The sequence below is a fragment of the Anabas testudineus genome, chromosome 10 (genome assembly GCF_900324465.2).
Source record: "Anabas testudineus chromosome 10, fAnaTes1.2, whole genome shotgun sequence".
NCBI classification, from domain to species: domain Eukaryota; kingdom Metazoa; phylum Chordata; class Actinopteri; order Anabantiformes; family Anabantidae; genus Anabas; species Anabas testudineus.
The window spans coordinates 4959490-4969679 of NC_046619.1; the positions used below are offsets into that span (position 1 = coordinate 4959490).

Here is a 10190-nt window from a genome sequence, read left to right on the forward strand (position 1 = left end):
GAAGTTATAAAAATCATAGGATTTTGTTCTTTAGTGAACTGTCTCGATAGCTGCGGAACAGACTACAATGGCATTCGATGCAAACATTCGTGTCCTCTTCAGGGGTGAAATGTAAAACTATGCTGACATGCTCATCTAAACAGATAAACATGGTAGACAAAGCAGAATTGTCAGCATGTTAACATTTAGCCAGTATAATTACAGCCTCACACATGGCTGAAGAAACATAACTGAAATAGAGACAAAATATTTTTATAAATATTAAACAAATATATTAATCCAGATTAGGTCAAATGACATAATGAGATCCCACCTTTTTAAAAACATAGTTTGAACACAATAAACATTTTGCACAATTTTCACTAAAGAAGGTGCAGCAATACGCAAATGAAACTATAGAAGATGTGCACAAAAACAAGAATTCATACAAGAGCAGCATCAACATCTCTGCATTCCCCCTTTTGAGTGTTGCATTGTATCAATTCCTAGTGTAACACAGGAAACAACGTTACTCACTTTACCTGCTGGGGAAATAAAACATTTTGGACAACTTTCCACTATTAGGCCACATTCTCTAAATGCAAAGCAATAATTATTTTGATTTTAATGCTGGTTTTCTTGCCTCTATTTTAATTAGGCCTAGAATCTGGAGATAGACTGCAATCCTGTGCATTACGGCCGTGTTGGGTTCATGGAATGTGATAATATGACCAGCTGATCGGACCACATGACGAGCTTTTGTGTGAAAATCTGTTTCACTTTCTCTCTCACTAAAAAGCCAACAGAACACGTTCCATTGATAGCTATGGTAGTTATTACTACTATTTGAGGCACATAACAGTTGGAACTACAGTGTTTAGATGAAATGTGTTTAGTACATTTTCTGTAGTCAGGGTATGTTGTATTTGAAGGCTTTGGGAACATCAGTCCAGGAATGCTGATGTATTAGTTTCGCATCAATATGGAGAAAGTTGCATTAATGCAACAGATTGCAACATTCATCAACATCATTTTTCCCAGTGCCAGTGTGCCTGTGAGATTTTAAGTTACCGTATTGTGCTGTATAATGTGCAATTCCTTCTAGTTTACACTGTGTATGTCAGTAGTATAAAACTTCCCTCTGCTTCTAGTTTTGAATTCAGATGATGTCAGTGAGATCGTGAGGTGCAGGTCCACCAGGACTAGAGCTTATGAGCAACAGGATGACATCATCTGAATTTGGCTCTCACTGTTTCTCTGAAGCTACTCCTAGATAATGATTTGTCTCTAACAGCATCTGTACAAATGAAACAGCTCATTAGAGCAGCGTGTGCCAATTGCTGCTGTAATCTCTACATAATAAGGAGTTAAAGCCTGTTTCCAAGGTTAAAAATGACCTATTGTTTCTAAATGAGTGTTTGTTTTCCTTCTGTCTGCTTTAATGCTTTCTCCTTTAAGGCCACAGTCTGCTGCTGAAGGAGAGGACCGCTGTATTGTTGCATCTCTGGTCCTCCTCCTTCCTTCCTTCCTCCTCCTCTCCCCTCCCTTCACTCATCCATCCATCCGTCCACCCCCTCTCCTCTCCACACACGCACCCCGATTTGCGCATCGCCTCCTCCGGCATAATGACCAACGATTCCCCGGAGGAGGAGACCCGAGTACCGGGCGGAGGAGGTGGTGGTGGTGGTGGAAGAGGAGTCGCACGAAGAAACCGAGCGGACGACAATGTCACCATCCTGACATCCTCCATGGATTTCCACAGAGCCAGTCGGAGCCGAGCCAGCAGCAGCAACGACGCCGCCCAGAGTCTCACGTCCTCCGTGGACCTGAGCACCTCCTCCCTGGAGCTCAGCATCCAGACGCGGATCTTTAAGATCATCGTCATCGGGGACTCCAACGTGGGGAAGACCTGCCTCACCTTCCGTTTCACCGGGGGCAGCTTCCCGGATAAGACCGAAGCCACCATCGGAGTGGATTTCAGAGAGAAGGCGGTGGAGATCGAAGGGGAGACCATCAAGGTAAAAGCATCCGAGGAGGTGGATGTTGATGAGTGGTGTTTCCTCGGCACCACCCCCACCTCGTTTCTTTTTGTTGATCAGCTGCACATCACACAGGGCCTGTTCTTTCTCTGTATCCTTAAAGTATTTTCCAGGTGTAAATGTACTTCTGCTACATGCTGGAGAGATCCACCACGTTTCACCTACACAGCCTTTTGTCTGTCATCCTACTAATAACTGGATTTCTGTACTTTGTGGGGTTTTTGTTAGCACACTCAGAAAACCACAGGCTGGATTTGACACTAACACTGGTCTTAGGTATGTTTCACGGCATCTGTGTATTTCCAGCAGCTCTCACTACTGTACAACATCAATACTGATGTTAATGTCTGTTAGCGTGTCAATGGGGAATTCTATTGTGTGTTAGCATCAAGCTAATAGGGTAGTTTTAGCAAATATTTCATTTTTAAACCGACATGTTTTACATTTCTTATTTTCTTCTTATTTTCATTTTTATTCAAAAAAGTAGACATTATACTTTAATTATAGTTTGATTGATCATTTCATCTCACTGATCATTTTAGGGGGGCTGAAATGACAGACAGGAAGGCTAAAGCCCCCCTTAAGGGTCTAGAACTGCCCCTGATCAGAAGTGTGGACCATATACAGCTGTGATAACTGCATGATTCAATTTTTATGATTTCCAAGACTGACAGTAGGAAACCGTGTTGGCAGATAGTGGTAGACTCCAGTTCAGTGCCGTAGTATAACAGCAGGCTAGTTGAAGTATTAAGACAAATCATTCTCACTGTGTTAGTGATCATTGATTTAATGTGGAATATTTACTACTACCCTCCTTTAGTTGATCTGTCCTGAAATCATATATTTATATTCTCTCTCCTCTCTGTCAGTGAACAAGTGAACTACTGTGGCAAACATACACATAAATGTGTATATGACTCCCCCCTCCCCCTCTCTGTCTCAGTCTGTCTGCAACCTCCAGATGCCCCCTAATGCTGACTCACAAATACACACTGACACAAACAAGACGCGCTACACCTATTAGGTCAGCTTGTCCCAACCATTCAAATGCACGTGGAACATGTATATATGTGAACTAAAGTAACTAGCCCCGCACTCCCAAAGCTGGTTAGGCAGCCAACACTGATGGGACAATTCGATTTTGGTATAGATTAGGTCAGTTTAACTCCCTCAAAAGATAGGACACGTTCTCTGACATATTAAACATCAGCAGAGAAAAGCAGCACTGACTGGTCTGCCTGTCCTTATGAAACACAGCTGCTCATCAAACTAATATTCATTTTGCTGTGACTGTTTACGGTCCCGGCAGGATGGTTCCTAATGTTTTGGTGACCTCTTCACCTTTATTGTTGTGCGACCATCAATAATTGTTTTTCTTCTTTTACCTGCAAGAATTATCAGCCTCTAGTAGACTTTTTTATTTAGAATATCATTATGAGCTAAAATCATAGCAGCACAGGTGAAAACATCTCTTACAGATTATGTTTGGTGGAGCAGGAAAACAATAATATATAGACTAAGGTGTTAAATCACTAGTAATGATTGTCTTGTTTGTGTCATGTATAGCCAATATATCTTACAAAATCAAGTGTGTTAGTGTTTTATAGCTCCTGACAGGCATTTTACTAAATGTTCCCATTTATTTGAAAGCTTTTGGGGCTCACTTTGAAGAGCAACAGTAAGCACAAATAGTACACAATATAGAAAGCCTTATTATCATTTTTTGTGAGAGCTTTTTTGTCAACCTGTTGCATTTTAAGCTGCTATGAGCAGCATTAATGCAGCATTCGGTCTCTGATGCTAAATTGCTCGGCTCGTCCATTCAAATGGTAATAGCAGCTAATTCACTGTATAATAGCAGCAAGGGCCTCGAAAGAGTGTTGAGAGACATCCATGTTGATATAGAATTACACACAAAAAAAAATCATTCAGCAAAGCAACAAGTAGGAACACATTGTAAAGTATATGGCAGGTCTTTCATGAGCCATAAATCCTTTTTACTCTGTCTGCCTTCTCTAATGACAGATTTTTAATTTTACTTGAACTCAATATCAGTACTTGGCTTGTGTGGATGTGGAAAGCAGAGCTTCCTATTTGTCCTTTAGGTTAAATCTGAACCTATTAAGGCTGGTGAGGCTGGTGTGTGGTTTGGCAGGGCTCACACTGGTTCTGTTAAATTCACCATGGTGAGATTCATACTGCGTTCTTATATACTGAAATCGATTTAAAGTGAAACAGCCTGCACAGTTATTCTCACAGCCACGAACACTAAGAGAGTACAGCTTAGGCATGTTGTTGTGTCCTCCTCATTTTCTGACCATTTGCTGCTGCTCTTTCTCTTGAAGACACATCAAAACGCAGACTTATCTCGTCCGTCTCTGCAGGTGCAGGTATGGGACACAGCAGGACAGGAGCGCTTTCGTAAATCCATGGTGGAGCACTACTACCGCAATGTTCACGCAGTGGTCTTTGTGTATGACGTCACCAAGATGGCTTCCTTCCGCAACCTACAGACGTGGATAGAGGTTCGTGACTGGCTCAGTTCAAAGCAACCAAGTAGTCGAAAGGGTTGACTGAGCTCACAGTAGACTGCACAGCAGAACCCATGTTTTCCTCATTCACTGACACAAATGTTTCTTTTTTGACACCATGAGCGGCATCAGCATCGCTCCGTCTTCCTTCCCAAGGCTATTTGTTAACTGCTGGTTGACAGCGTGATGGTTCCATCACAATGCATGGTTTGCTCTGCAGATGCTAATGCTGGAACAAACATATCCACAGCTACCAGCAAGCCAACAAAGCACCAGCTGATCCAGAGCTGCACTGTGGGCTTTACAAAATAGATTATTCTAAGTAGTTTGCGTAGTTATGAATGGAGGGGGACTTTTCCACAGAGGAAAAAAAGACATTTCAGTGTCTGCTGAAACAGTACAACAACTTACACTGTTTCAACTACTACCTCTGGTACACTGCAGCTTCTATATCTTGGAATAAATATTACCTTATAGTCAACTGAATATTGACTACTCATATTGAATATACGAGCAGCAGATCAGAAATAGCAGTAGAACTAGAAGTACAACCAATACCAATCATGACAGTGCCAGAAAAAATAAGGTTATTTTGAAATTCGATGTCAGCAGCACATCTCAAAAAAGTTGGGACAGAACAAAATGCTGGTAAAGTAAGTACTAACAGAGAGGAGCTGGAAGCAACTAATTAGGCTAACTGGCAAGAGGTCAGTACCGTGACAGGGTATAAAATGAGCATCTCAGAGAGTCAGAGTCACTCAGAAGTAAAGAAGAGCAGAGGTTCATCAATCTGTGTAAAACTGCGTAATAAGCTAAAAAGAGATTTAATATTTGTTGTGCCAACGTTACTGTAGGGCTGTTCCATTTTGTTCCATTCTGGTGTCATTATTAAAACTTCAGCACAGATAAAATGACAGCCTAGTAATAAATTTGTGGACTTGCAGTCACTATTTTTCAGCAGGAACCAACATTCATAGCATATACAGTAATATCTATATAGTGCTAAAAATGTTTTCTAGTCGCAAAATAAAAGTTTATCCTGAATTTGCCTTTTAAAAATATCTTGCTAGATATTTCTGGCAGTTTCTTGGTTAGTTAAACAAACGTTGTATATCCTGCCTTCTTTTTAATAGGCTCACTTCCTTCTATTCGTGTATTAGTGTTGCAGCCTGTCTGGCACCAGCATTAGGCCATGAGGGACACATTGTTGTAATTAGAAGGAATATCTGACAGCTAGAAAGAGGCCAATTTGTAATGTTTTTCAACTCAGCTGAATGTCTTTATGGTATCACAGAAACATGGTAATAGCCTTTAAAACTGCATTCTGTTCTTTTCTGTTCCAGGAGTGTAACGGCCATCGAGTCTCAGCATCTGTGCCTCGAGTCCTGGTGGGAAACAAGTGTGACCTTGTTGACCAAATACAGGTCAGTGTAAATAAGCAAGATCCACAAAAGGCTATATTACAATGTGATACTTTTCTTGCCTTCCTAAATTTAATTTATTTCATTCGCAGGTGCCCTCCAACATGGCGTTGAAGTTTGCTGACGCCCACAACATGCTGCTGTTTGAGACGTCGGCCAAAGACCCGAGGGAGTCTCAGAACATCGACTCTATCTTTATGTCCCTGGCCTGCCGCCTGAAGGCCCAGAGATCCCTGCTCTACAGAGACGTGGAAAGAGAGGACGGCAGAGTCCGACTCACACAAGAGACTGAAACAAAGAGCAGTTGTCCTTGTTGAGGAAAAAGAGAAGGGGGAGGCGTAATGGAAGGGGAGAGAGATGAGTAACTGCACGTCTCAGAAGAGGAGGTGAGGGATGAAGGGAGAGCGAGGCTAAAACAAGAGTTAACTACAAGTTTGCTGGTTTAGGAGGAGGTTGGGAGGACACTAAGAGCAATGTATTTAAAGAAAGAGGAGGACTGTGAGAAGGAGTTAAAGCTTGTTTATGGAACTGAAACATCACCAGTATTCTTGTTGTTGAGGATGAAGACAGGGAGGTTAGAGGGTGATAAGGACAGAGGGTCAAAGGGTGACACATTTATTACCAATTCAGAAATGAGACGATGTTGCCTTTTAGACTACAGCGCAGTGTAGAAATTGATCCGGTTTTTCAAACGTAGACACAATCCGAGTAAATATCATTTCTGTGGACTCTTTCTGTGCACAGGCAAACTCCAACATTATAAACATATGAGTCACTTTCAGGATTCACAACAAACCCAAACTGTCTTTTCTCGTTGTTCAGCACATCCAAATTAACAGCAACACACAGAAGCTACATATTGGAACTCAATCTTTTTTTTTTGCCTAATCCTTATTGTTTTTCATCCTCATCTGAGCTGACAGCCGTTTCCTGCTGCCTTAAAAAACTATCATTGTTTTGATGAACCATACTAAAGTAGCATAGACCTTTCCAGGTTTTTAACACACTTGAAATGATTTCGCTTTATACAACCAACCAAACACTATATTGGAGAAAATCGATTAAACTATTATTATTTTTTTAATATTGGTCTCAAAGACATAACATAACATAACATCCGACATACCTGATAACTGCAGATCAACCATCACATGTAGGACAGTTGACTTAAAATCACTGTGAGATCAGGAATAAAGGGAAACACAGTAATGCACGCATCAGAGAATAGAACTGGGCAAAAAAAAGAGTCCAGGTGCATTTGTTCAGAGGACCTATACTGTACAGGATGACCTTGACAACAAGGTTTCCTGACAACAGACCATCTAGAGGCAGCATGTCATACATTGATTTAGAGGCTGCAAGCTCTTCTTACCTTTGTGCTGGACAAATGCACTCTCCTACAAAGAGGGGCCTTCATGGCAAAGCTCCTCTTTCCAATTTAATCCTGATGTAAACATATCCTTTCCGTGTTTTCCCGGTGGCAGAGTGGCTTATCCGCCTTTTCCTTTGTGTGCAAACGTGGAAACATCCCATCTCAGCCTTTTGTGACTTATACTGTAGATAGCCATTCTACTTTCTCTCTGTCTTCTTATGCAGGCCTTCTGTGTGTGCGTGTGTGTGTGTGTGTGTTAGATGGTGTGCTTAAATCAATATCACTGCCTCCAGTTTCAAGAGGACAAAAAGATGATAGAAAACTGTGACCCCTGTGTAGATGAAGTTGTCTATACCTCTACACAGGCTGAGCCCTGTGTACACCCTGAGTGGACTATTATGCTCGATGTCTGTATAAAGGAATGCATCCAGGAGTATCCAAGCCATGGATGATCCAGGCTGCATGAAACACTGTAGAAAGCCATATGCAATATGTACTGTACACAGAGATGCAGTATGCTTCATAGGGAGGTAGTTCTAGACTGTGGGTGGAGGAACACACTGTATATAACTCAGTGTTGGCACTAAACCTTTGTATTAACATATCAATCCACACCCCTGACTGTGATGCTGTAAAGCATATCAAGCTGATTTTGCAGCACACTGACATTATCTTATCCTAATTTAACTTTGTAGTCTACTTCTGAGCAATGCTGTTAATATAATAATATATTTGGATGCCATGTGTGAGAAATGTCCAATCAGTGAAGGCCGGTGTTCCCTCCAAGCTGACAGCGAGGTGACCTAATTAATTCAGTACATTGAGCAACTCAAACACTGTGCGAACCCAAATGAAATCCTGAGAGCTATTTGTCTGAGGTAAGGTGGGTCATGTTCATCCTAATTCAAAAACTCTTCTTCACTGTTTTGGTCATTTTAATACCTGCTTTTGTTAAACGCAGCACAGTGACGTGTTGTAACTTTTACAAATAAGTGAAATGACTTCATTGTAAAATAAAAGGAAGTAATCTGTTCATTTTCACAGTGTGGGCAGATCTGTGACTGTGGACAGCAGACTTTAACTCAAACCCATACTGTAAGATCCACAAAAACTGGGCAAAAGGACACACAAAAACTAGAATGACATCCTTTCTTCTATTCTTATTGTGTTCAGGGTTGTGGGTGCACATAAATACATGCAAGGAAGGCAACAACTGTATCTGTTAACAAATCTGTCATCAGTACTAGATAACATGACATGATTTATTCACGATACTGTGTGAAACTGTGTGAGCTCAATAAGAAGAAAAGCATGTTGTGCCTGGATTTACTTCATAATGTTATCAGATCTGAATAAAATACCATATGACTTGGATTGAAATGACTGAACACATGGAAGGTACAGTTCATTTAGCCTGTATTCAATTAACTCAACAGATTTGAGTAAACCTAAAGAAAAGGTTGCATGTAAGTTGAACAAAACTCATTACTTAGTTGTTATCTAACTTAATAGTTTGATGAACTTAATTATTTTAGGTTTATCTAACAATTAAAGTTGATAAACTTAACTGAGTTATGCTCAACTCAGTGAGGTGCAACCTTTTGTTAAGGTTTCCCACTTTTTGTGTAAAATAATCATTCTGCATTTAAAAATTGTGAAATCTTTTTTTTTTTTATAATTTGAAATCACTAATGACTTTTATTCCAGATTACAGTGTACAGAATGTTTGACTGCCTTATCTTTTTCCCTACAGACACTAGGTTTAATTTGTTATAACAATTGTTCTCATAGGGATATCTTAGTTAGTTTGAAATTTAGTCTGGTATTTTTTGTTGATATAACTGTTTGTGTATGTGAAAATAAGAATGTGTGTCACACATCAACAACACATCAGTATGGGGAATGCATCCTTGCCAGAACAGGACACTATCGCTTGGTGAACTGCACAGGGTACTAAAGCTGAAATAATTACTTAATCAATTAGTCCAGACATTTATTTTGATAATCAACTGATTTGAAAAGATTTTTAAGTAAAGGTGAAAACTATTCCTCTGATTTCTTAAATATCAGTAGTTGCTGCTCTTAGTTAACAGAACTAACTAAAACTGCTACATGCATCTTTGAATTATTTTATATTATTTGAATTATTATTATAAACCAAACAATTAATAGATAAAGTACTTAATCAGATTGATCAAAGTATAAAATAATTCTTACTTGCAGCCCTTCAAGACATGACTAGGTTTTTGTTTTTGCCTTACCGAAAGCAACTAACTAGCTCCATGTTTAAATTGAAGTGCCAGCCTGTTGTGTGCAGTGACCCAGGTAAAGTGTCTGCTACAGAACAGCAGTCTGACAAGGATTTGCACCCCCGTCCTCGTGCAGTACACATGCAAATTTTAAATTAAAAGTCAAATCATCAAGTCCCTCCTTTAACAAAAGCCTTAAGAGTGGTGTAAACATGATTTTAAGATGTTGTAATACTTTGATTAGAATTGTTAAATCCGAGATCACCATTGTTTCTCTGCAGTGAGTCTCTTGTTTTGGACTGTATCAGATCATCTTCTTCTACCATATATGTTTCACATGTAACATTGTCGTTGTTACAATCTGACAAAGGGACTTCAGATAAAACGGCTGAAGAAACTTCATTTTACTCTGTGCCTCATTCTTTGGGGACAAGTTCACACTTTCTCTGAAATCGAAATCTTTTGAAACTCATTGCTCCCTAGGTTTTTAACTTCATGGCTGTTTTGGCCATCTACTTGTTTCCTGATGAAGGTATTTACTGTTAGAGGCTGTCTCGCCCCCCCCACACACAGGAACATCAGATTTCGTGTCTCTTTTT

The 10190-nt window shown here is 40.1% G+C and overlaps 1 protein-coding gene across 1 annotated transcript; it reads left to right on the forward strand.

Annotated features, from left to right (window-relative positions):
- The first annotated feature begins 1551 nt into the window (after positions 1-1551).
- Positions 1552-8458, forward strand: rab33a (RAB33A, member RAS oncogene family). The gene is made up of 4 exons (XM_026357242.1): positions 1552-1997; positions 4403-4543; positions 5893-5973; positions 6063-8458. Exons 1-4 carry the CDS (start codon positions 1605-1607, stop codon positions 6285-6287), a joined length of 840 nt encoding a protein of 279 aa, XP_026213027.1. The 5' UTR covers positions 1552-1604; the 3' UTR covers positions 6288-8458.
- The last annotated feature ends 1732 nt before the right edge of the window (positions 8459-10190 follow it).

Bases quoted from the DNA above. Each gene is read 5' to 3' on its own strand.
- rab33a (XM_026357242.1), top strand. From the start codon at position 1,605: ATGACCAACGATTCCCCGGAGGAGGAGACCCGAGTACCGGGCGGAGGA. The intron at 1,998-4,402 runs GTAAAAGCATCC...CCGTCTCTGCAG, and splicing joins TCGAAGGGGAGACCATCAAG to GTGCAGGTATGGGACACAGC. The intron at 4,544-5,892 runs GTTCGTGACTGG...TTTCTGTTCCAG, and splicing joins ACCTACAGACGTGGATAGAG to GAGTGTAACGGCCATCGAGT.